Below are 27,758 nucleotides of genomic sequence, written 5' to 3'. Positions count from 1 at the left end.
CCATGATGATGTCACTTCCTGGATATCACAATATTATGGAATGTTTTATTTTAAACATAATTTTCAAGTATTATTTAACAAATAAGGACTGACATTATTTCAAGTTAAATTAAGTATCGGTGCATCTCTAATTTGAATGGATCTTTTTTTATTTTTATGAATTAAATGACTCGGAACACAGTACTAAAAGTACATTTTAATAAATTAACTTATTCATGCTCAAATCAAATACAAAAAACACAGAACCAAAAACATCAACCAGTCATGTTGAGAGTGTAAGAAGGTTTTCTAAAGGCAAGTCTAGATCAGGGATTATGAAATGTACATGGAATGCAAATATTCTTCCTGAACGTGTGTGTCTACAGTAGAAATAATTCGTCCGACTCTCGTGTAGAGGTCCGGCATGTGAAGGCAGAACAGAGTCAGATCAACCTGACGCAAGGAATAATAAAAATAAAAAACCAAAAAATTAAAAACAAATCACAGATTTTGAAAAATCACTGGTGACACTTTACCTGCAGAGTCAAACATATCTCATAGAAGAGAAACATTCATAGCATACGCATACGCGAATCACAAACCTCTCATAGTCGAGCAGAGAGAGCAATATGAATGATGACTGAGGATTGTCTAACGAGTTTATGTATCGAATGAAGAGATTATTACGCCTGAACAACGTCACCCTCTACGGCTCTTCAGATAAAGTGTCTCCAAAACTGACGATATCAAATTCACAATGTTTTACAAAAACAAAACAAAAAACAAGTGCGATCTGTCGGACTCGAGCGGCAGACGAGACGACCATCCCATAATAATGCTGAAGTAGGCCACGCCCACTGCGCTGAGCTCCGCCCCTCCAGCTTCAGCGACCCCCGACAAAAATGGGGAGGAAGACATGCAAGATACAGGAGCATCACCCGTCGCCGGACAGGGAGGAGGAGGGTAAGAACTGCTCCAAAAAAATACTGTAATACAACAGTCCTTCATATTCAAGTCCAGACAAAAGAAACAACAGTATCGTGGTTGGTTCACGCAGCGCCAGTGATGCTAGAAGAGGATGTCTTCATTCTTGATGAGGACCTCCACCACCTGCCTCTGGTAGCGGATGTCGTTCAGAGCCGTCATGGCGTCCAGATCGGGCGCCCGCATCAAAGTCGGCCCGAACACGATCCCGAGGTTCTCAGCGTTCATCAGGTTATCCTTCTCGTTCTGAGTTACCCTGCACACACACACACAAACACACACACAATATGTGACAGTGCAACCCATCTTAAAACGCACATACTCTACCAGTCACGCATTTAGACCCTGTTTACAGCTGGTATTAAGATGTGTTTCGGGCGATCGGATCACAAGTGGACGACACTAAATACAGGAGTAAACGGGTCTAAAACGCTTGAGCTTGTCCACTTTCAACCACTTCCAGAGGGAGTTGAAAACACATTCGCCCGGATTGCTTTCGTAGTGTAAACACTCATGTGATCGACTGTGTTCAAACAGCCACAAAACACCGTCTTCTCTCCATCTACTGACCTAATGATGAACTAATGAGTGACATTATGGGAAGAGCTCTAGCCAGACGGGGTTTCAACTGTTGAAGACCAGAGTTTGGTTTGAAGATGAAAAACATACCAAGCACAATGTTCTCTCACCATTCCTGATTTCTAACACACACTCGCAGCGTTTTCCTGGTCTTGAGCAGAAACTAAAGCTGATGATCTCCGTATGTTTTTCCGTCGTCTTCGGTCGCGTTCGTATGTTAATTGCGTGAGCTTATTTTGTTCATTAGATGGATGATCTGAAAAAGCCCATACATTTACCCTCCCCTCGAAGAAATCAGGACAAAAGTGGTTGAAAGTGGACAAAAGAGACGGATTAAAACACCAGGGCCCGTATTCATAAAGAATCTTAATGCAAAGAGTCGCTCCTAGTGACAAAATTCTAAGAAATGTGGGCGTTTACTCTTAAAATTAAAGAAAAATCCTAGTAAAGAAAAAAGTAATTCAGAAAGCATCTTAACCCTTAAAAGAGGTCTTACGGTCAAAGTTGTTAGGAGTATGGATGAGGACTTTTAAGAGGCTTAAGAGTTTCTTTAGCAGAGGAGAAAATGACAGAACGATGAAGAGGGAGAAGAAATGTGATGCAGACGATGGATGACAGTGAGTTAATAAGACGCTATAGATCGACACCCGGCCCGAATGTTCCTTTAAGGGTGGCCTTGTGTTCGTCCACTAACTGGGCTAACAGTAAACACTGTTCCTCTGTCCAGTCGGGCTTTCTCCAACATTCAAACCAACACTTAAATAGACACGCCATCAATCAGTGTAATTGGAAAGAGTGGAACAATTTTTTATCATTCTAAGCCAATCAAATACCTTATAGAAAATTAACAGCATGGTAAATTAAAAAAAAGGATTTATATACACATATATAATGTGTGTGTGAGAACGGTCAAATAGGAAAAATTACGCATGTAATTTCAAAGTGAAGGCTTAGAATAGACCCTATACTTAAAATCACTCTTTTTTTCCTTCTTGGACAACCAACCAATCACAGTCTTCAAAAGATTGTGTCACACATAGCAACGGAGTTAACCCCGCCTCCTCACTAAGATGAAAGTTTTAGTCTTTTCCTTAGAGTTGCTCTCAGATCGGTCCCGAATCGCTCTTAAGCTAAGACTCCTACGTAAAAGTTAAGCTAAATTAAGAGTTTTCTGAGAGGATTCTTACAATCTTTATGAATACGGGCCCTGGTGTGAACGGGAATGTGTCTCTCGTCTACTTGTGATCCGATCAGAGTATGTGAGCGAAGTGGAGTGTGAGCTCCACTACCGCTCCTCTACGAGTTCACAATTCATGCCAACGGCTCATTATAGAACTGCATTTTTAGTAAGGATTCACACGTTAAACACATTTAGCTAGCATGATACAGATGGATCACTCAAATCAGGAAAAAAATGTGAAGGTTATGACGCCGCTGATGGACACGAGTGACTGCGGGAGGTTATAGTTCTCAAGCCTGCTGAATATGATCGGGCAACACGATCTCATGAAAACTGCGTATCTATAGCACCAATTTTATTTCTCGTGCAATTTATACGGCAAAAATAGTTTTTGCTCGCATATGATACGCAGTTTTCACGTGCATATGATACACACTAAACCCCTCGGGTAGCATTAGGGGTGTGAAGTGCGTATCATATGCACGCAAAAACTATTTTTTGGCGTATAAATGGCAGGAGAAATAAAATTGGTGCTATAGATGCGCACTTTCATGAGATCGGGTGAAAGCACATTTTAAACGGGTAACATTTATTCACACACGCAATCACTCTCTCTCTCTCTCTCGAATTCATTGCATCCAAACACATGTAATCTTACAGTGCTGTCTGTAAAAGTAAATGTGCTTTCACACGATCTCATGAAACTGCGTATCTATAGCACCAATTTTATTTCTCGTGCAATTTATACGGCAAAAATAGTTTTTGCTCGCATATGATACGCAGTTTTCACGTGCATATGATACGCACTAAACCCCTCGGGTAGCATTAGGGGTGTGAAGTGCGTATCATATGCACGTGAAAACTAATTTTTGGGGTATAAATGGCAGGAGAAATAAAATTGGTGCTATAGATACGCACTTTCATGAGATCGGGCTGGATCGTGTGAAAGCACATTTTAAACGGGTAACATTTATTCACACACGCAATCACTCTCTCTCTTTCGAATTCATTGCATCCAAACACATGTAATCTTACAGTGCTGTCTGTATTTGATTTCGAATGAGCAGAAATATGTAAGATATGTAGCGATGAATAACTGATGAAAACGTAGTTATTTTCTTCTTTCCAAACAAAATGTACTGAAAAAATCAGCAGTGATTTTTAACTTTTAATGCTGATATAACCATGTAATAATCTTAGCATGTCATAGGAATATCCAATAAACCACTCTGAAACTATTCTCCTAGCATTATTTTTTCATTTAATATGCCTATATATTATGAGCAGAACTTTTGTGAGATTTCAAAACATACTTTTCCTCGGGGAGCGAAGTTTCTGATGTTTCTGATATCGTACAGATGAATGATTTTCATTTGACTCCTACAGCTCCTCACCTCTTGAGATGTGCCATTAGGTAGCGCAGTGTTTCGCAGTGAGCGGGAGGCAGCAGCTTCAGCGCTTCATGAAGAGCTTCCAGGCGCTCGTCCGGGTCCGTCAGCTCTGACACACACAAGCAGACGCGTCACAAACCGACAGAACTATCCGGAGGCATGACGACTCAACTCAACACACGATATCAAACGTGATATTATTGTATTTGTGGTCTGCAATTGTGTAGTAAAATTTGGGGCCATTTTAAAGTTTAAAACCCTGATGTCTGCGATTACTTTCAAGGAATAGACATCAAATACACATGAAACGAACATAAATAAATACAAAAATTGGTAACACTTTACAATAAGGTTCATTAGTTAATGTATTAACTAACATGAACTAACGATAAGCAACACATTCATAATCTTTGTTAATAAAAATACAGCTGTTCATTGTTTGTTCATTAACTAATGTTAACAAATACAACCTTTCATTTGAATAATGTATTAGTAAATGTTGAAATTAATATTTACTAAGATTAGTAAATGCTGTATAAGTATTGTTCATTCTTAGTTCTTGCCCTTAACTGTCACCGTCCAGTATACGGGACGCCTAACTTTACTTCGCTATATTACTATTAAATCCTAATCTAATTATGACAAACTATATATGGTTGGAAAGGTCTAAGACTCCTAAATAGATATTTTACTGCTGTTTTTTTGCTACAAATTATGTAGGAAGAGTAACCGATGAATTTTTGACAAGAGTGCGCCTCAAAAAAATCTGCGTCATAACAGGAGTTCTGACCTTTGTCACAAAAAGTTAACGCACACACCTTTAATAATTGAAACTTTGGTTTTCATGCTAAAAGTTCATAATAAAACATATAATCTAGTATTTTTCAATAAAAAATTATAATATAATATTATCCTCTAAAAAGTATAATATATATATATATATATTGTCCTCTAAAATATAATATTATCTTTTTTTATCGCCTTTTTTATTGCATCACGTATTTTAGTAAGTAGTTATCATAAATTAGGTATCATTTGAAAGCTTACAAACTCAGAATTCATCCTGTGAAAACCGTTTGAAATTGAACGTTGCGTTACCATAGAAACGCTACTCTAAATTATTTTATCAGGCTCCTCCCCTTTTGGGCATCATTATATTTCATAATTTATGATCAAAACCTTTTCTAATCCTGACAAAACACATATTGTCAGAAAGGTCTAAGTCTCAAGGTTCCAAATTTTGTGACAGAATTGATATTTGGACAGAAATGTATTAATTTGTTAAGGCAGAATGTAAACAACTAAATTCAATGGAATGTATGTCACCCGGTGGCTATTTTGGGTATTACGCCTAAACAAAATCTCATGGGAACTTCAATTTTTGTGATATCAACTTCAAATTTGGAACACAACTTGGTTAGATATATGGCTTTGATTTTATAGTAATTTTAGAGTAAAAAATATTTTGTAAAATATATATTTTTTATAAATAAAAAATATATAGTACAGTATATTTGATTTACTGTAAATTTTAACTTCCATAACTTTTTCATACTTTCATTTTTTGAAGTGTTTTCACTTCAGCAATAATCTGCTGAGTGTTTCCTTTAAAACAAGACCAAACTTGGGTCTATTCTCCAAATCATTTAAGTTTGAATAGTGCATTTTAACCCCCATTCTCAAAAAGGGGGGTGACAGCGAAGGGGAACTAATGTTAACTAATGAACCTTATTGTAAAGTGTAACCCCAAAATTGCATAAAGTCAGAATGGTATCAGGGTTGCAGATATTGATATGTATGAAAGACACATTCACTGATGGAGAGATCTCGCGTGCGACTCACTGGCGGCCTCGATGAAGCGTGGATACGCGTCGTACGTGATGACGGGGATCGGGAGGTCCCTGAAGTACAGTTTAAGAGCCCCTGTGATGATGTTGATGTCTTCATAGATGTTGACGGAGATGTCCGCTTTCTCTCCATCTGAACACATCGGAAGACAGACACATTTCACCCATTGAACACCGAGACATTTAGCTAAACGCTAAGATGCCACTAAAATAACAGATAACGTTCTCTATGTGAATATATGTTAAAATGTAATGTATTCCTGTGATCAAAGTTGAATGTTCAGCATCATTACTCCAGTCTTCAGTGTCACATGATCCCTCAGAAATCACTCTAATATGATGATTTGATGCTCAAGAAACATTTCTTATTATTATCAATATTGAAAACAGCTTAATATTTGTGTGTGAAAAAAACATCCTACTCTAATTCAGCTTTTTCATCAGAGGAATTAATGATATTTTAAATAGAAAATTGTAATAGTATTCCACAATATCACAGTTTTACTGTATTTTTGATCAAGTGAATGCAGCTTTGGTGAGCAGAAGAGACTTTTTTTTGGATTTTTTTTTTTAAATTTTAGATTAAGTTTTAGTGATTTTGTCATTTTTTATGAATTTTTGCAAATATATCTATATTGTTTTATTTTATTTTTCAGTTTTTAATTCTTTTAGTACTTCAACTTATTTTAAAGTCACCATGAAATCAAAATGGATAATTCTTCTACGTTTTTTTTTATGGAGTATCGCAGTATTTATTACAAATGATTTATCCGTACACATCATTTTTTTAATTCATGATGTGTCCTCATAATCTTTAATCAAAACAACTTCAAATAGCAAACCACAATCATCCAATCAGCTCCCAACGGACAAAATCAAGCCCCGCCCACATTTGATCTTGTTCGAGAAGCCGTTTCACTCGGCACAATAGAGAACACTAATACGTTTACGTTATAGTACATTTTATTTCAGCTTTATTTCAATTAACAAAAAGGTTATATTTTTAGTTTTAGTTCAAAGTAACAACCCTGATGGGTTCTAAACAAACAAACAACAGGAATCACTGTACATGTAATCACTAGAAGAATCCGGAAAGATCCTATACTGGATAAACTGAAATTCCTACAGGATCTTTTTTCTTCCTACAGGACATTGTGTACCCTTCATCCGAATTTGTACAGAAATAAAGCTGTAGAGATCATATTGTCTTTTCCTCTCTAGCTTGATCATATTCTCTCTCACTGTCCTTGTATCATCTAAGAGTCATTATGAAACAGTAATGCTTATGAATATGAACAGATGGGCGGAAATCCTCCCACAAATGTGCCACTTTTAACATTTAAGCAGCTCAGACTATTTCACATTACATAAACCCACAGCTCTAAATGCAAGACAAAGGCTGACCTACAAAAAGCAGCGGTGAGCATGTGTATGCCATTGATCGGGATTATACACACAGATGAGTGTGTAGGCATGTGGGGGTCGTGACGGATCAGTACTGTACACACTCACCTCTGTCGAACGATAACTTCACATCTTCGATTAGGTCACTGAATCCAGAGATTCGATAGAGACCCTCAGACTTCAAACCTGAGAGACAAGATGGTTGTATTACAACTAACACGTGTATTACAGTACACATAATGCAAGATAAAAATGCAATAATGGCTGAGGTAATAATGAGAAGCGCTTTTAATAGTTAGTTTTAGGCCTTGTCCAAACACTAATACGTTTTCGTTTATCAAACGATTATTATTGTGCCTGTTCTGTGCTATTCACCTTCACAAAGTTGCTAAAATATGTTACTTTGCACACTCTTCATATCACAGACCTGCAAAGATGAGGAAATTCACTCGCTTTTGCTGTCCTGCGGCAATACATGAGAGTTGCGTTTTAGATCAAACGTATAATGGTGAGTGAGAGCGACACATCAGTGAATGCTGAGATACTTCACTGAATAAAATAATCTTGCCAGAGGATTTTGAAACGAAAACGCCGTTTTTAAATGTATCCGGATTAATGTAGCCTTAGAGAAGCACAATCCTTAAAGGGATACTCCACTTTTTTTTGGAAATAGGCTCATTTTACAACTCCCCCAGAGTTAAACTGTTGAGTTTTACCGTTTTTGAATCCATTCAGCCGATCTCCGGTTCTGGCGGTACCACTTTTAGCATAGCTTAGCATACATCATTGAAGTGGACAAGACCATTAGCATTTCAAAAAAAAAAAAAAAATGACCAAAGTGTTTCGATATTTTTCCTATTTAAAACTTGACTCTTCTGTAGTTACATCGTGCACTAAGACCGACGGAAAATGTAAAGTTGCGATTTTCTAGGCTGATATGGCTAGGAACTATACTCTCATTCCTGCGTAATAATCAAGAAACTTCACTGCCGTATCATGAGAGCAGCAGGCGTAATGATATGACGCAGCTAGGGACTATTTTCAGGCGCTGCGTCATATCATTACGCCTGCTAAACATGACCCAAAAAATAAAATAAAAAAATAATAGAAATAAACAAAGAAAATACACATTAAAAAGTAAAAACAAAAGCCAAAGCAAACCAAACAAAACATGTATATCGTTATATAAGCCACAATGGGGTTCATCAACTGTTTGGTTACCCATATTCTTTACAATATCATATTTTGTGTTCAGCAGAAGAAAGAAATTCATACAGGTTTGAAACAACTTGAGGTTGAGTAAATGATGACAATTGTAATCTTTAAGTGAGCTATTCCTTTAATTTCTGTAATTACATCTATAATGACACTGTTGTCCTTCTCTTCCCTGTTAACCCTTAAACCAACACACACACACACACACACACACACACCAAACCTGTGCTAACCTCAATATCAGCTCAAGTGCTTTACAATACAACATTAACACAAGAAATACACTGAACCTAACAATTATTATTTTAATGCAAGTACATACTAGTTAAAGACACCTAGTATAAAGTGTCTATATTTGAAGAGTTTAATCCATTTAGATTAATTTGAGCAAAAATGTGTTTTCTTTACCAAGAAAATGGAAAGATGAAAACCACTATTTTCTGTTTCAAACTTTCACATAGCATTTGTAGGTCATAATAAAAAAAAAAATAATAAAAAAAAAAAAAATCCAGGTTTTGATTTTCAAAGATTTATTATAAAAACGGATAATTTTTCCCCCAAAATGCAATGAATCCATTTTTTTTAAAATTCAAAACGCAATTAATCCATTGAATCAATATAAAAGTTTTTTTTCATATTGAAACTGTTGAAAATACACAACAACGTAAGTTTATTAGTATAATATTTTTATTAAGAACTGTAAAGAAGATTGAAAACATTTGTCCTCCTCCCGAGTGCCTCATCTTCTTAATCTCCTCACGTAAATGATTCGATTTCGATGCCTTGCGTTTCTTACCCACCGCAGAAACAACCACAGGTTCATCAATGCCGGCAAAATTATTCTTTTTTTTGTTTGTTTGTTGATCGAAAAGTACAAAATAGATCAGAAGAACTAGGAAGCCGGGTGTGTTTAAGGCGCTGCCGTTACTGTTTACATTGCGTGGAATGGTGCGTTGTGATTGGTTGAGAGCGGATATATCGCATTCTGCAGAGAAGGGAGACTGGCGTTTGTCGCGGTTTGGAAAGAAAGGAAGAAAACATGACAGAATAACACGGCGGATATCGCATTTTACTTAAAATTAAACATTGACTTTTCAATACCAACCAGATACAATACTGATTTTTGCAGTAACTATTTTTAAAAAAAAAAAAGGCGTTTATCAGGTTTTGGAACCAAACTCTTCATATATAGAAGTGAAGATCCCTTGATCTGTGTTCAGTGTAGATGTAAGTGTGTGATGTGATCACCTCGGGCCTCGATCTCTCGTATGCACATGTCCACCACCATGGGCCGTTTGGCGTTGTGGGCCTTGACCAGTGTGGTGAGGTCACAGCTGTACACCTTCTTCACGTGCTTCAGGTCCGGCTTGCAGTCGTTCGGCACCATCTTAGAGCACTGCTTATGGACATTCAGCCCGCAGTCTGAGGAACACACACACATTTGATGCATTACTCCTGCCTAAACAACACAAGGTCAATAAATCAGCAAATGAAGCGATCAATGCAGCGTGCTGAAATGACTGAATAAGTGTCCGGAGTGTGCAGTTTCACACTGATGTTATTGATCCTGAAGTTGATTTGCTGTAGTTAAATTAGACCCCGTTCGTTTTGCACCCAGAATGCTGAGCTTTCATTCTGCTTAATCAGTGACCGCTCCTGACCCCTGATCAGTGATGTCAGCCGCTCTGATTGGCTGACGGGGATTTCAACGGTGTCACCTTGGCTGATGACAGAACATGCCAGGACTACAAATGGTGCCTTATAAAATATGCATGAGCAATTTCAGGCACCTAACAGCTTCATAAGCCCCAAAAATAAATCTCCGAGACCCTGGAGGAGTGAAGTGTGTGTTATTCACATCAGATCCTGAAATAAAGACGAGCTAATTGAAGAGATAGTCAAGCCAAAAAAAATGTTTTTGCGAACCTGTATGACTATCATTCTTTTGTGGAAGATATCTGACGAATGCTGGTAACCAGACAATTTTGGTGAATATTGATTTCCACAAATTGATTTTCTTTATGTTCCACAAAAGAAAGAAAGTAACGCAGGTTTGAAACAATATGAGGGTGAATAAATGATGACCGAATTAAAAATTTTCGTTAAAGTACAATATAGAACAACCAAATATTAAACCAAGGGTTACACTTTATTTTAAGGTGTCATTGTTACAGTGTAATTATATATTTAAGTACTGAGTAATAATAATAATAATCTACATGTACTTATTATAGGGTTATGGTCAGGATTAGGAGTTGGATGAGGGTTAGTTGCATGTAATTATGTTTATTTACTATTATTACTATGGTAAGTACATGTAACAAGGACACTGTAAAATGAGCTTCACTTCACGAATGAGCCCGAATTACAAAAAAAAACATTTTTGTCTTCCATTGGTGGGACAAACAGATAGTCCCGCCCCCCAACTCTTGAGCCAATGTTATGTCAGGCCTCTCAAACAAACTTCCTGGAAATGAACTTGAGAAATTTTAAAGGGGTCATGAACTAGCTTTTTAAATTTTTTTATATTGTTGTCTGAGGTCAGCTTATGACGTTCGCTTGGTTTTTACATTCAAAAACATCAAAATGAATAAGTAATAGGCTATTTTCTACCCTAGTTTTGAGCCTAGCTCAAAAACGCTCGGTTGTTATGGGCGTCTCGCATTGAAGACTTGGAAGTAAACGCCCACTGCTGTGAGTGGATAACAGTTTTGCATATTATAATGAGTTTCTACTCAGCTCGATCTGGTTTGTCATCACGAGGTAGGCCCATGTTATTTAGCTATGCGTGTAATGCGCGAATCGGTGGGCGGGGCTAAACCGGCCGTGTTGATCTTCTTCTGCGGGGGTGGTGTTTTATCCTCTTTGTCGTCACAGTTCCCCACTTTGAAAAACGAGTCGTTTGCTGAGCCTGGTGTCAATAAAAGCTTTTATTGGACTAACAAGGACGTTTTCAGTTCTGAAACTTACAGGATATTCTTATAATATGATGACCTCTTAGATGTCAAAAGCTCAAGGAAAATTTGATTTCTCAGTTCATCACCCCTTTAACAATAAAACAAAAATATATATATTAAATATCACATATCAGCGTTGACTTGGTTCTTTTAAACAGCAAACACTAACCAACCCCCTCAACTGCACCCATGCAACCAGTGCAGACAGACTCCAGGGCGCACACGCCATATGCAAATGTAGGGAAATTAGCTGATTAATATATAATGTGGCCTCCTAAATGGGCCAGCTGCTTCAAAGCAAGAACCAGAGAGACATGGATGAAGACTGAAAAAAGAGGAAGACTGAGAACGCAAGAAAAATAGAGACAAGAAGCAGCTGAAAGAGCTCAGGGCAGATGAGTTCAGTGTGAGAGACACTCAAAACAACGTGACCTGGAGGAGAGAGAGAGAGAGAGAGAGAGAGAGAGAGAGAGAGAGAGAGAGAGAGAGAGAGAGAGAGAGAGAGAGAGAGATAGTCCTGTGGGCAACACCAGACCTCGTTTCTGCAGTAAATGGGCCAAACGCTCTGCTCTCTGACTGGCTTTGAGATTTAAACCCACCAGACTGTCATCCTGAAGTCTTTTATCATCCTTTTAAGGAATAGGGATGCACTATATATCGGCCACCATATCGGTATCGGCCAATATTTGTTCATTTTTAATGTTATTGTTATCGGCCCGATAAGAAAATTTGGTCGATATATTTAAGTCGATAAATAATGGATTATTTCCTTCAGCTGAGACGCTTCAGATGCGCAACTGTTCGCCATGATGCTTTTAAATAGTTTGAAATATAATAGAAATCACTTCAAAAAGGAAAATACAGTTCAGCGCAACATGTGCAGCGCAAGTCTGTCATATAGACTACATACTATTATAATACGAACATTATAATTGTGTGCTTGGGACATGGCTTTTATAGTGAGACTTTTGTTTTCGTAATCAGGCTTTCAAAAGTGTAAAAAAAATTGGATTTAGATTTATCGGCTAATATATCGGTTATCGGCTTTCAAAATATAAAATATCGGTTATCGGCTTTCAAAATATAGAATATCGGCTTTCAAAATATAGAATATCGGTTATCGACTTTCAAAATATAGAATATCGGTTATCGGCTTTCAAAATATAGAATATCGGTTAGCGTATCGGCCATAATTTTCATATCGGTGCATCCCTATTAAGGATGATGAAAAGCTAAAAACCTATATTAAAATGCACGTGTTCTTATATTCTTAGAAATATATATTTATATAAATTATATTTCTTATATTCTTAGAAATATAATCTTTGTATTCACGTTAATTTCATATATTCCTTAAAAACAAAATGGTTTAATGACTGATGTGTACTGCACCTTTTTTTTTCCAAATAAAGGTAAAAGCTTCTCTTTTCTTTTACAAACCATGACATTTTCGATCATGAGTATAAAGTTATGATGTCATAAAAGTCAAATTATGTGATGTTTTCTAGAAAATTTGAAAATTCTCTCTAAGCTACGACATTGTTTCCCGTTTTATGTTCTCCTGTCACATGACAACAAACGGTTCACTGCAAACCACACTGGCGATTGGTGGACAATTTTATTTTAAGAAACCATAACCATAATATTATGTAGTCTTTTCAGCCGTCTTTCATTACGAGTACGGTTACACCAAACAACTGAACACATGGAAGTCGTTGTCTGAAAGAACATGTTATGGTCTTTTTTAAACAAATCAACAAGTCAGGATGTAAAAACTGAACAACATATGATACTGTATAATCCCCAAAATATAATCTATAGCTGGCGTCTGGATTCATTTTTTTTTTAAACCTCAAAACAATGTGCCAATAGATTTGTTCTTCTTCTTTTGACTCCTGGAATTATAATGAAGTCTAATCTAAATCACTCCATGCAAATACACACTTAAAAACCTTTCAGTGAACAGATCTTAAAATAAGCATTATTTGCGACGGCAATATTTTAAAGAGTGTGTAGTGAATTACCCGCTGACACTTATTGTAAAGATTCTGCGGCGTGTGATTAAAAACGGCCCCTTGAGCGACTCTGGCGTCGGGAGACTTCAGCCATGCAGAACTGTAATTATTTTTGAAAAAGAAGAGCGAGGTTTATGATAAGCGGAGGAGACAGGCGCTAATAGAGGGCACATCTCTAATGCGTTCAGTGTGTGAGCTGAGGTCTGCTGAGGCCGTGTTCATCACAGACCCCCGGCCCGTACACAACTAACACACCTCTGCCTTTAAGCTGTCGGGACTGATCAAATATAATAGATTTTCATTGTAAGCGTTATTAGATTGAAAAAAAGGGGGTTTATTGGAAGCCAGTATATACAATGCATTATACTAATTGTTTAGCATCAGTATTATAGTTTTAGTTCATATTTTGAATAAGAATTTTTTTTTTGTTTAGATACAAGTTTTAGTAATGTAGTTGTTTGCTTGTAATTTTTAATTTTTCCAAGTTTTTTTTTTTTAATATGTCTTTATCATTTTTAGTTTTTAGTATAGTTCAGTATAGTTCTATATATATATACGTTTTAGTTAAAAATGATCATTTGCATATTGATAGAACTGCATATACTAAATGAGGCAAGGGTGTAGTTACATTCAAGCTATTTTAAGACATGAAGACTTTTTTTAAGGAAAAAAAAAACGTTTAAATATGTAATTTTGGTGATCAGAGATGAGCTTTAAGGGATAAAATGGCTGACTACAGGGGGACTTTAAGTTTTAGTTAATGATAACCTTGCAAAATGCATTATAATGCATTCACAATGTCTGAGAAAACACATAATAATCTACTGTAAATGATTTCGTTCCATCAAATTATTAGAAAATGAATGCACGCCCAAGGAGAAATTGCATCATCTGCACATTCATTTTCAATAATTCAATGGACCAGAGTCAATTACTTTGCTTAAGCCACAGTTACAATATAGACATGCATTTTAATGCATTTATCTCATGGCATTTTCAGGTTTTATCATGTGAAAATGCAACTGGGGTTACAATCATTTATGAAAATATATGCATATTATAAATATGCATAATGAACATAATGCATTAAGAACATGCATGACTTAAATTAAGTTGTAACCCAGAGGTGTTATAAAGCAAATATCTTGGGCTTTATTCAGGTGTTTTCTCTTTCTGTGAGAGTGTTCCAGTCTCCTGAAATTCACACACTGTGTGACCCAGTGCTGCTACGAGCCCTGAATTTCAATGTGTGCGTGTGTGTGTAAAGAGCTCTCAGCCCCTCTTCTCATTATAAAGACATGCCAGCTTTGTTTTCAGCCTCTGCCATGATGGCCTGGGCCGAGGTGTGTGTGTGTGTGTGTGTGTGTGTGTGTGTGTGTGTGTGTGCGCGCTTTATCCTCTCATGAGGCAATGTGGCACAACATGCCCGGGCACTGGGGCTGGCAGACACCCAGCACACAGCTCCCAGTCTCACTCTCTCAGACAAAAAGCAAAAGAAAGAAGAAAGCATGTCAGATCGCAACACTGAATGCAAATCTCTACATCAAATGAGATTTCAATGCCCTAGTTTCTGGTGGCATCAGAATATATGAGAGAGAGAGAGGGAGAGAGAGAGAGCGAGATAGAGAGAGATAGAGAGAGAGAGAGATAGATAGATAGAGAGAGAGAGAGAGAGAGAGAGAGAGAGAGAGGGGTGAGAAAAGGAGGTGGATACAAGTAGCGTAAAAAGGGTCTCAGAATAAGGGATTTTCAACACAAGCTGCTTTCAAAATAGTTTAATGCATTATTCATGAAGTCAGTTCATGAAAACACATGTGTCACTCACATTATCGTATAAATAAATCATTAAAACACACAACCGACCAACCACAATATCATTCATTTAAAGAACAAGACTGAATTCAACAGAGATAAAGTGCATGTCTCCTAATGTGTATTTAAAAACATCCTTTTTTACACTGGATTCATGGACATTTTCTTTTAAAATCATGTCTGTTGTAATAAAGAATAAAAAATATAAATAAGTTTTCATCTGTCTGCTTTCATCATGATGCCAGTGTTCAGAACAGTCTGTTTCTCGCAGATGTAGGCCAGGCTATGTTCACTCCACACGCTAATCAGCATTCACATATTCCTCATCCAGACTGAACACACTGACCTATATGAGCTCCACACACACACACTAGTGGTCGACCGATATATCGCCAAGGCTGACATATCAGCCGATATTTGGCATTTTTAAAATATCGTCATCTGCCGATGAGTGTTTCTGATTGGCCGATGTGTTGGAAGCGGGACTTTTATTTTGACGGGCGGCGCTGAGAACGGCAGCGCTCACTCACATTCTCCGTCTTCAGTAGTTTACGATCTCTCTCAGTCATATCTAATACTTCGTTAGACAGAACTGGTAAGAAGTTGTATTTGATTTGTGTCAGGCGCGACGTGCAAAAGGGACAAAATATGCTGTATTTGTGTAATCCCGCTAGGTAGCACTGATGCCAGAGAAACGACATGCTTCTCTTTAAACGGTACGGCGCATCGTCTGAGGACACCATGCCATGGCAGGAGTCAATTTGAATGTATGCCAGAAGTGTTTTTTTTATTGAGTTAAAAATAAGCATATAATAATCAATATTAGAAGGCTATTTGAAGTAAAATGTAATTAGAATAAATGTAAGTAGCTATAATAAAAATATAAGTATTCTTTAAAGATATGTTAAAATAATGCAAACTGATGACTTTAACAAACACAGACTACGATTAACAGCCTCAGATAGTTACAGTAGGTCTACTTACAGTAGTTATCTTTAACAGTTTATAAGTTTTCGTTAACAATAAATATCCTTATGGAGAAAACGAACTACTATGAAAATAATTTCAGGTTTCACTTTTTTTCCACTTAATTTAGTCTATTTAGTTTTGTATCAAATACAATGTGATTTTCGTGATCGTGATCGAGATCTGGCAGCAGCAGCACATTTTTCCTCTTGGCCGAGCGATTCGCGGCCAGCTTTCCCTGCGCATTAAATACCCCATATGCCAGCAAAGTGATGACGATCCATAACAACAGAGCGTAAACCAATGAGAACGCAGGACAGCGATGACGATCCACAACAACAGAGCGTAAACCAATGAGAACGCAGGACAGCGATGACGATCCATAACAACAGAGCATAAACCAATGAAAACGCAGGACAGTGATGACAATCCACAACAGCAGAGCGTAAACCAATGAGAATGCAGGACAGCGATGACGACCCACAACAACAGAGCGTAAACCAATGAGAACGCAGGACAGCGATGACGACCCACAACAACAGAGCGTAAACCAATGAGAATGCAGGACAGTGATGACGATCCACAACAACAGAGCGTAAACCAATGAGAACGCAGGACAGCGATGACGATCCATAACAACAGAGCGTAAACCAATGAGAACGCAGGACAGCGATGACGACCCATAACAACAGAGCGTAAACCAATGAGAAAGCAGGACAGCGATGACGATCCACAACAACAGAGCGTAAACCAATGAGAACGCAGGACAGCGATGACGACCCATAACAACAGAGCGTAAACCAATGAGAACGCAGGACAGCGATGACGATCCACAACAACAGAGCGTAAACCAATGAGAACGCAGGACAGCAATGACGATCCATAACAACAGAGCGTAAACCAATGAGAACGCAGGACAGCGATGACGACCCATAACAACAGAGCGTAAACCAATGAGAAAGCAGGACAGCGATGACGATCCACAACAACAGAGCGTAAACCAATGAGAACGCAGGACAGCGATGACGACCCATAACAACAGAGCGTAAACCAATGAGAACGCAGGACAGCGATGACGATCCACAACAACAGAGCGTAAACCAATGAGAACGCAGGACAGCAATGACGATCCATAACAACAGAGCGTAAACCAATGAGAACGCAGGACAGCGATGACGATCCACAACAACAGAGCGTAAACCAATGAGAACGCAGGACAGCGATGACGACCCATAACAACAGAGCGTAAACCAATGAGAACGCAGGACAGCGATGACGATTCATAACAACAGAGCGTAAACCAATGGGAACGCAGGACAGCGATGACGATCCATAACAACAGAGCATAAACCAATGAAAACGCAGGACAGCGATGACGATCCACAACAACAGAGCGTAAATCAATGAGAACGCAGGACAGCGATGACGACCCATAACAACAGAGCGTAAACCAATGAGAACGCAGGACAGCGATGACGATCCACAACAACAGAGCATAAACCAATGAGAACGCAGGACAGCGATGACGATCCACAACAACAGAGCGTAAACCAATGAGAACGCAGGACAGCGATGACGACCCATAACAACAGAGCGTAAACCAATGAGAACGCAGGACAGCGATGACGATCCATAACAACAGAGCGTAAACCAATGAGAACGCAGGACAGCGATGACGATCCACAACAACAGAGCGTAAACCAATGAGAACGCAGGACAGTGATGACGACGCATAACAACAGAGCGTAAACCAATGAGAACGCAGGACAGTGATGACGACGCATAACAACAGAGCGTAAACCAATGAGAACGCAGGACAGTGATGACGATCCATAACAACAGAGCGTAAACCAATGAAAACGCAGGACAGCGATGACGATCCATAACAACAGAGCGTAAACCAATGAGAACGCAGGACAGCGATGACAACCCATAACAACAGAGCGTAAACCAATGAGAACGCAGGACAGCGATGACGATCCATAACAACAGAGCATAAACCAATGAAAACGCAGGACAGTGATGACAATCCACAACAGCAGAGCGTAAACCAATGAGAACGCAGGACAGCGATGACGACCCACAACAACAGAGCGTAAACCAATGAGAACGCAGGACAGCGATGACGACCCATAACAACAGAGCATAAACCAATGAGAACGCAGGACAGCGATGACGATCCATAACAACAGAGCGTAAACCAATGAGAACGCAGGACAGTGATGACGATCCACAACAACAGAGCGTAAACCAATGAGAACGCAGGACAGCGATGACGATCCACAACAACAGAGCGTAAACCAATGAGAACGCAGGACAGCGATGACGATCCATAACAACAGAGCATAAACCAATGAAAACGCAGGACAGTGATGACAATCCACAACAGCAGAGCGTAAACCAATGAGAACGCAGGACAGCGATGACGACCCACAACAACAGAGCGTAAACCAATGAGAACGCAGGACAGCGATGACGATCCATAACAACAGAGCGTAAACCAATGAGAACGCAGGACAGCGATGACGATCCATAACAACAGAGCGTAAACCAATGAGAACGCAGGACAGCGATGACGACCCACAACAACAGAGCGTAAACCAATGAGAACGCAGGACAGCGATGACGATCCATAACAACAGAGCGTAAACCAATGAGAACGCAGGACAGCGATGACGATCCATAACAACAGAGCGTAAACCAATGAGAACGCAGGACAGCGATGACGACCCATAACAACAGAGCGTAAACCAATGAGAACGCAGAACAGTGATGACGACCCATAACAACAGAGCGTAAACCAATGAGAACGCAGGACAGCGATGACGATCCATAACAACAGAGCGTACGCTTTATGGTACACCTCAAACAAGGGAATTTATAGTTTCTTATAGTGTTAATGTTAATTAGCAAGTCCACGAATGGCTTGGGTATGCAGAGCATTCGCAGCTGATATATGGACCTCACGAAAGTAACTTTTGCTTCAGTGTTCTGTTCTTATATAACAATGTTTCTACTTACTTTACTTCCTGAACTTTGTTGGACACATCTACATTGTCAGTAAATAAAAAAACCACCAGTTTTCACTGAAAAGCGCCTATAATAATAATAATAAGAATGTTGTAATAAATGGCCTTAACTTGCTTAGGGATTGGGACAAAATTTCATCAGGAAATCTCGAACATCCAGGTATAACTTTCTAAAGGGAAAAATCCAAACTTCAGGAGGTTCTGTTTGAGTTCACAGTAAAAATAGAAAAAATAAAATAAAATAAAAAACACCAAAATTTTAAATCTGGAACATTCATCCATTCTCAGACAAAATAAATGCCTTTAAATGAGATAGTTTGAAACTTTAAGTTCTCCTGTGTAAAATGATATATGGGCACTATATATTTATATATATATATATATATATATATATGAATTTAAATGTATGTAAATATTCAATACATATTATAAAATATAATAAAATGAAACTATAGTAATAACTACGTCATAACATAACATAATATGTAAAAACTATGGTAATAGGTGGAAAGCATGATTCCAGGGTCATGTTTGCATGGTGTGTGTGTGTGTGTGTGTGTGTTGATTTACCTGCACATTTGACTCCCTGAGCGATGAGTCCCCACATGAAGTTGGCGCAGTACTCGCACCAGTGTGGCCCTCTGAAAGTGTGCACCTGCGGGACACACACATGCGTGAGCAGAGTCACAGCTCATTCTGGTTAATCCAATCTCAATTAATCAGAGAGAGAGAGAGAGAACGAGAGCGAGAGGAAAGCCCTGCTCTCTCGCTCGCTCTCTCCAGGTTACAGCTCGTCCAATCAGACGCGTGCAAGCGCTCGTACGGGACACACCAGCAACACCACAGCCGTCTTACAGTAGATGATGAAATCCGTGTACATCAAACTGACATCATGAGAAGTGCCCTATTTACATATAAAAGAGGCCTGAGGAATTTAAATGATTTCATATTTACAGAGCTGTGGGGATTTCAGCAGTTTATGGAAAAGAGGACAAAGAAAAGCATGTGATTTACATGATTATCAAAAGAAAGCCTCGTTTCTTATTCATAACTGTAGAACCGAATGTCGTCGCTGGTATCAGTTTACCTAAACATGTTCATGTTCCTTTTATTACTCTGTACTCTATCTTTCTAATATTTCTTATACAGTCAAACCAAAAATTATTCAGACACCAAATATCATTTTTGATATTGGTTTACTAGTGTGTGCAGGACACTATAGTTCATTTATGTAAGTGAGGATAGCAAAATAAAGTAAACTGTGACATATTATACCCAAAAATTATTCACACAGTGACTACCAGTAACATTTGGGACCAAAAATTATTCAGACACTTTGAGCTGATCATGTTTTGCTGGAGTGTTTTTTTCTTTAATTGCCAATGCGAGCTTTTTACACACAGAATGAACAACATGAAGCATTGCTTGGTGATTGTTTGAGCTAAACTGGTATTATATAAGTGTGTAGTTAAATATAACAGCTGACAGATATTCAACAAAAGGACGGACAAAACCAGTGAAATATCAACTGATTTGATAACGGAGTTCTTGTCATATTTTATTACCATTTTCGAAACAATAGCGAATAAACTGTGATAGTGTGAGAAATGTTGAAGGTGTCTGAATACATAGTGGTTTGACTGTACTGTAGCTGGGTTTATTTACTGTAATGCAATGCTTAGTGTGTAATGATCTCCATGTTTCTAACAAAAAGAACTTCTTATTAACTGTCCTGCTGATGAAACCAGCCAGCATCCAGTCTCTGAGCGTCTGGAACGGGGGATAACCATGCGGCGAACAGGAGAAAAGCAGGCGTGAGAGAAAGAAAGGAGCAGAAAGAGGTGTTTGTGGAGTCAGCAGTCTGTGAGGGTTACAGACACACTAACTGAGAACATGAGGGGGGTTCTGGGACGGGACGGGACGGCAGGACCTGCTCATGATACAAGCCAAACGAGGAAACACTGCTATGTTTACCATCCCTCTATCAGTTCCTAATCTCTCCATCTGTCACCCTACACAACCTCCCTCGCGCTCCCTTCCTCTCAATACAAACAGAAGAAGCATTTATTCCATTTGTTTTTCCCCAACCTCTGGCCTTAAACAGATTCACGGTTAACTCCTCCAACGTCTCCTGAAACCTGCACCGCTGCCACGGCAACAACACACCCCTCGGGACGGGTTTAAATCACATTTGGGGAGAATTTGCATAACATCCTATGACACATTTGCTTAAAAAATGACATAAGATTGCCAAGACATTTAATAAAGTTGAGACAGAATTGAGACCATTTTGACAGGATGCAAAAAAAAATGTTGATACACCACAAATAATAACATTATTTACCAAAAATATTATTTTCTTAACCATTAGCAAATAGCTTTTGTTCTTGTTTTAAGCACCAATTTAATTTAATTAAGCTAGCTTTATGCATGAAACAAGAAAAAAAAATGTAAATCAAGTTACAAAAATAAACAATAAATCATTTTGTGGTATTCCTTTTTAAAGACTTTTATAATGTCACAAAGACTTAAAATGTACAAAACATTTCGATTAATCAGAAAGATTTAGACAGAATGCAAAACAATGTTGATGCACCACAAATGATAATATTACCAATATTATTTACCAAACATATTACTAAGTTTATTTTCTTATCCCATTTAATTCAAGTGAGCTTTATGCATAAAACAAGAAACAAAAATAAATCTGAAAATTTGGACAAAAATTTGTAGTCTTCCTTTTTTTTTTTTTTTTTATAAATGTCACAACAACATAACATTTACAAAACACTTCAATGAATCACAGAAAAGAACGGAATACAAAACAATGTTGATACACGACACATAATAATATTACCAAATATTATCGGTAATATACCAAAAAACATTTCCACTTAAAAAATGTTCTCATCCCAATATCAAATAGTTGTTGTTCTTGTTTTAAGCACAAATCAAACTCAAAGAAGTTTAAGCTTTATGCATGAAAAAAAATCCAATCAAGTAAAAAAAATAAACTTTAAATTCGTTTTACTTTAAAAAACCCTTTCTAATAACGTCTTCATGCCAACATCATTGCTAGTGAAACGACCCAGTGAAAGCAGGCCATGAGCCGTAGCAGGACCTTACCTTGAAGTTGTGGACTTTCTCGTACTTGGGCGCGCGCTCGCTCTCCTTCAGCGTGGCTCGCCGGACCAGCGACGTGAGCTGCGAATAAGCAAACAGTTTGAGAGGTTGCCAGAGAGTGGCGGGAGGTTTCTGAGGACTCATCTTCATCCCCAGAGCCGCTGCCACCACCATGCCCTGCTCCTTTCCCTTTCCCTCGGCCTTGGCCTTGTGCACCAGCGACTTCTCCTGCTTACGGACCACGTACGACTCGCGGGACGGCATCTCACACTCCACCCCACGCCAAACACCCCGACCGGATAAACTCTGCACAACTCCGAGGTCTTCTAACAGACTCTGCTACATCTTCTGCCGGAGATTTGATGGCGAAAAAATCTATTCAATCACCGATATGAACATCCAATTAGTCCAAATAGAGTTTCTTCAACGGATGTATGAAGCCCTGAGTGTGTGTGTGTGTGTGTGTGTGTGTGTGAGAGAGAGAGCTTCTCCCTGGGCATCTATATGCAGATGAGATGAGTTGTTGAGTTAATCCTGTCCTGCCTGCGAGCTGAAGATATCCTCACTGGAGCGCTGCCTCAAAGAGAGAGAGAGAGGGGGCGAGAGAGGGAGGACCCAAACACAGTCACACTGAATCACACAGCTCAAATCAGCCAATCCCAGCAGAGCTTTATCCGTGAGCTCACCCCACCTTACAGCAACCAACCCCCCAATCCACTGCATGAGTGGGCTGAGGGAGGGAGAGAGAGAGAGAGAGAGAGAGAGAGAGAGAGAGAGAGAGAGAGAGAGAGAGAGAGAGAGAGAGAGAGAGAGAGAGAGAGAGAGAGAGAGATAAGGAGTGGGACTGTAATGAGAGGTGAATGAGTCATGGATGAGCTCTGAGCTCATTCTCCTCTAATAAAAGCACACGAATGTACCATAAACACAACCCACAGTATGTGCTAGGGATGCACGATTTGGGCAAAAACAAAAATCCAAGTGCGATTAAAAAAAAAAAATCTTTCAAAAAAATCCAGGTTTGCTGTGCTTGTTTGTACAGCTGGAAAATGTTGTGGTTATACATCAATGTAAAAGAATAATAATTATTATTATTATACTAAATAAAGATACTATTAAAATATTTCTCTGTGAAACCAAACAAAATTATATTTCAGAAAACTGTTATAACTGTAAAATTGCATTACTAATCTTTATAGACGTCTATTATTCATTTTCAAATGATCAACCATTAACCATAATAATATTATGGTATATATTTTATTATTTACTATATATATATATATATATATATATATATATATATATATATATATATATATATATTAGGGGTGGAACGGTACACAGAAGTCACGGTTCGGTTCATACCTCGGTTCAGACATCACGGTTCGGTACGATTTCGGTACAATGGAGGGAAAAGCAAAGCAAAAATGCAGAAGGCATTTTTATAAATGTCTTAAACCTTGTATTTTTTTAAATAAGTTTTATTAATAAAGGCATAGAACCAGTTTATTTGTAGTGCACTGACAGTAGTTTTATATAATTAGTTTATTAATTAAATTATTAAAAAGACGAAAAGACCTTGAGATGTGTTTGGTAATTGTACCTGAATGAATTTAAAATTAATTTGCTATTTCAGATCAAGATATTTGTTTTCCTTCATTTTAATTAACTAACTTTATTCTCATCTGAATTATAAATAATTGATTTCCGTATAAAATAATACTACCATAAAAACTTTTGTTAACAGTTGTAGGTTACAGTTTGACAAGAGTTTAGAGTGTGACAAAAGCACAATGTTGTGTTTTATTGCCAGTGTACACAAATATAAGTAAACAATTTGCAGTTTTAATGATGTCCTGTATGAAAAAAGTGACGGAGTATGTTTTTACGTTTCCACTGTTCGATCGCCCGTGCCTCTCTCTCACACACACACACACACACACACACACACACACACTGTTCATCGCGCGATTCGCGCCCGCGCCTCTCTCTCTCTCTCGCACGCGCGCGCACACACACACACACACACTGTTCATCGCGCGATTCGCGCCCGCGCCTCTCTCTCTCGCGCGCGCGCACACACACACACACACACACACTGTTCATCGCGCGATTCGCGCCCGCGCCTCTCTCTCTCTCGCACGCGCGCGCACACACACACACACTGTTCGATCGCGCCTCTCTCTCTCTCTCGCACACACACACACACTGTTCATCGCGCCTCTCTCTCTCTCTCGCGCGCACACAGACACACACACTCCTGCATTGCAATCTTGATCGCAGCCTGTTCATTGCTGCGTTAACAGTCACACCAAAAGCGAATAGAGCGAAATTTATCGCTATTTAAGAGGTTTTTTTTTTTATTTGTACCGTGTATTCTGCGTGCAAATTCGTGCACCGAACCGTGACGCCCGTACCGTTTCGGTTCAATACGAATACATGTACCGTTCCACCCCTAATATATATATATATATATAAGAAATATGACTTAATACAGTCAAGATTTTAAGAAAAAGATTTATTTCCATTCTTAATTTTGAAACGTTAAACAATCAAACTTTTATTTTGATGGAAAAATGCAGGTAAAAATTTGGACGGAAGATGTTAAAAACACTTTCTAGTGTGACGCTGCATTTACTGTGACGCTGCAAACACGGGCCGACATCCATCACATCACAGCCTATACCATTCGATGACTACCATTGGCCCTCTGGAATACTCGACTGTGATTGGCCAATCGCATCATTCTGTGGTCAAATGTGTTTTTGTCTATAGTGAAGCTGAACTGACCAACCTATTTCATGACTACATCTTAGATGTGCTAGTTTCACATCTCCTGTATCATGCCAGTGATTTCAAATCAATATTTCATGTCACATTTACTGTTCAATGAAATGGATTTCCCATAAAACATTAATAAAACACCAGATAACATCTTTCAGACCTGCAAACTCGTCAGAGTAAAAAAGGTGACAGTGTTGCGGGGGGGGGAGGGGAGGGTGCTTGCAGTGGCAAAACTCGCCGCTCGGTTGCAAGGATAGTTGCTACAATGTTGTAAATGATTGCATATGAGCCAACAACAATGTCTTAACGATGTTGTGGAGCTACAATATGGCTTCTATATGTTGCAATATGGTTGCTAGGTAGCTTTAAACGGTTGCTAGGGTGTGGTTACACAGTTACATGTTGTGTCTCTTATGCTCACCATAACTGCATCTATTTGATTCAAAATACAGTAATATTGTGTTTTATTATAGTTTTATTATATGGGCAAGCACCACTCCCGTTTGAATAAAATGTAGAAATCTATTTTTGTATTAATTAACCATGTGTGAAGCTCTTCAAATCTCAACACTTTAATGTGTACTTTGAACAGAATTTTAATTATATCGAATACACTCTTCCTCAATCTTCCTCTCTTATCTCAGCTGGATTCTCTTCTCAGAGCAGGATGTTGGATCCTGACATGCCAACACACACACACACACACACACACACACACACGCTTCTCTTTGATCAATAGAGGACTCGATTCTCTCCGGCACAGAGAGTAAAGTGCCCAACTGTAGAGAGACCTCCCGCCTCTGGCTTCCAGATCAATAAGCCAACCGGAGACAGAGAACATGAGACCGCCGGAGCTCAGATGAAACGCTCAGTGTCCCATCTCTGCGCAGACCTGAAGGACCCGTCACACACACACACACACACACACACGACTGTACCTGTGCCAGGTGTGTTCACATGCCATCCCGGGTCATTTCGCACACACACACGCCGCTTCGAGGAGCGCAGTCCCAGAACGTGTGTTGGCAGGAACTGGGCTTTCTGTCTGATCTCTAATTGACTAGATTGATTTTTCAAAACGGTGGTCATAAATGGGCGGAGGCGAAGAATGGCTGATTCAAGGCCATTTCCTTTCTTCCCCCAAAACCACACCGGTGAAAATCCATCTGTCTGTGTGATCCCTCATTCAGTCTGATGATGATAATGATGATAGAGAGAGAGAGAGAGAGAGAGAGAGAGAGAGAGAGAGAGAGAGAGAGAGAGAGAGAGAGAGAGAGAGAGAGAGAGAGAGAGAGAGAGAGAGAGAGAGAGAGAGAGATCTGCCCTTACTGTGACCAGGGAGAAGTGGAGACAGAGCAACACTTCTTCACCAGCTGTCCCAACTATGAGGACATCAGAGGGACATTTTATACAAAATGTGAAATACTTTCCCCAAACTTTAATTTCAACATCTATTAGGTGAAAAAAAAAGATTGTATCATACTAGTGGCAAGATACATTGATGCTTGTCACAAAAAGAGTCAACGACTAATCACACACACACACACACACACACACACACACACACACACACACACACACACACACACACACACACACACACACACACACACACACACACACACACGCAAACACTTACACATTGAATTCTAAATTGTCCACAGAATTCTGAAATGTTCATATTGTTCTACTTAATTTTTATGTATGTATATTATGTACATGTATGATGTTTTACTGTAATTTTTTTTTAGAAATGCTTTGGCAACACATTGATACAATTCTCATGCCAATAAAGCTCAATTTCAGAGAGAGAGAGAGAGAGAGAGAGAGACATTCACAGACTAACACAATTTGGACACATCATATGCTGATCAGATGTTGCAGCATTATCACAGTTAAAGGAGATGTAATAATTTTTTTAATTAAAGGGGTCCTATTATGCTTTTTTAGATGTTCAGCTTTCTTTAGTGTGTAATGCTGCTGTTAGAGCATGAAAAAGCTCCGCAAAGTTACAAAGGGAGTTATTCTTCATATCAGTGTCAGTGTTTCTGAACTCCCTGAAACGCCTCCATGTAGTCTTGAGTTTTCTTAACAAACGTCACGATATTCCTCATTTAAATAACGGGGCCTGGTTGAGTTAGTTAGTAGTGTGTAAATAAAATCACAATTACAGTATCACACTCGGGGCACGACATTACAGATGATTTAAAAGCAGTGATTTCAAGCACACCCGTTTGCTAAAGCACTTACATGAATTATTCAGTGAAATGATTGATTACCCTAGTCGTAAAACAATCTAAATCATTAGTGCTTTTGTTTCAGGACCCAAATTTTACATTGATATCAACTGATGACGCAACACAATACTAAATTACTTTATTGTAACAAAAATGTTTATTGAATGAAACTTTAAAATATGTAGTACGGTAATATTACCATGAATTGAATAGGCCTATACCTGTCCATGTTGCCATGTGATTCATTTAGACGCTA

The 27,758-nt window shown here is 38.6% G+C and overlaps 1 protein-coding gene and 1 long non-coding RNA gene across 2 annotated transcripts in view; one reads left to right on the top strand and one right to left on the bottom strand.

Moving 5' to 3' along the window:
• Window positions 1–1,039: 1,039 nt before the first annotated feature.
• The window catches only part of chn1 (chimerin 1), a 75,481-nt gene continuing 48,762 nt past the window's right edge, over window positions 1,040–27,758 (bottom strand). The window contains exons 7-13 of the mRNA XM_056241883.1: window positions 22,485–22,562; window positions 19,929–20,013; window positions 9,828–10,001; window positions 7,473–7,550; window positions 5,956–6,093; window positions 4,117–4,222; window positions 1,040–1,219 (exon numbers count right to left, since the gene is read on the bottom strand). Of these exons, the coding sequence (XP_056097858.1) occupies window positions 1,048–1,219; window positions 4,117–4,222; window positions 5,956–6,093; window positions 7,473–7,550; window positions 9,828–10,001; window positions 19,929–20,013; window positions 22,485–22,562 (831 nt within the window). The 3' untranslated portion in view covers window positions 1,040–1,047. The remainder of the gene's footprint in view (window positions 1,220–4,116; window positions 4,223–5,955; window positions 6,094–7,472; window positions 7,551–9,827; window positions 10,002–19,928; window positions 20,014–22,484; window positions 22,563–27,758) is intronic.
• LOC130076694 (uncharacterized) lies at window positions 11,074–11,644 on the top strand. The gene is made up of 2 exons (XR_008805680.1): window positions 11,074–11,367; window positions 11,478–11,644. It is a non-coding gene; the product is annotated as an uncharacterized LOC130076694 (long non-coding RNA).

This window comes from Rhinichthys klamathensis, unplaced genomic scaffold (assembly GCF_029890125.1).
Source record: "Rhinichthys klamathensis goyatoka isolate OS25496 unplaced genomic scaffold, OSU_Roscu_1.1 h1tg000680l_1, whole genome shotgun sequence".
In the NCBI taxonomy this organism is placed as follows: Eukaryota; Metazoa; Chordata; class Actinopteri; order Cypriniformes; family Leuciscidae; genus Rhinichthys; species Rhinichthys klamathensis.
The sequence above is the reverse complement of the archived record's forward strand: the minus strand, read 5'-3'. Positions and strand labels throughout refer to the sequence as shown.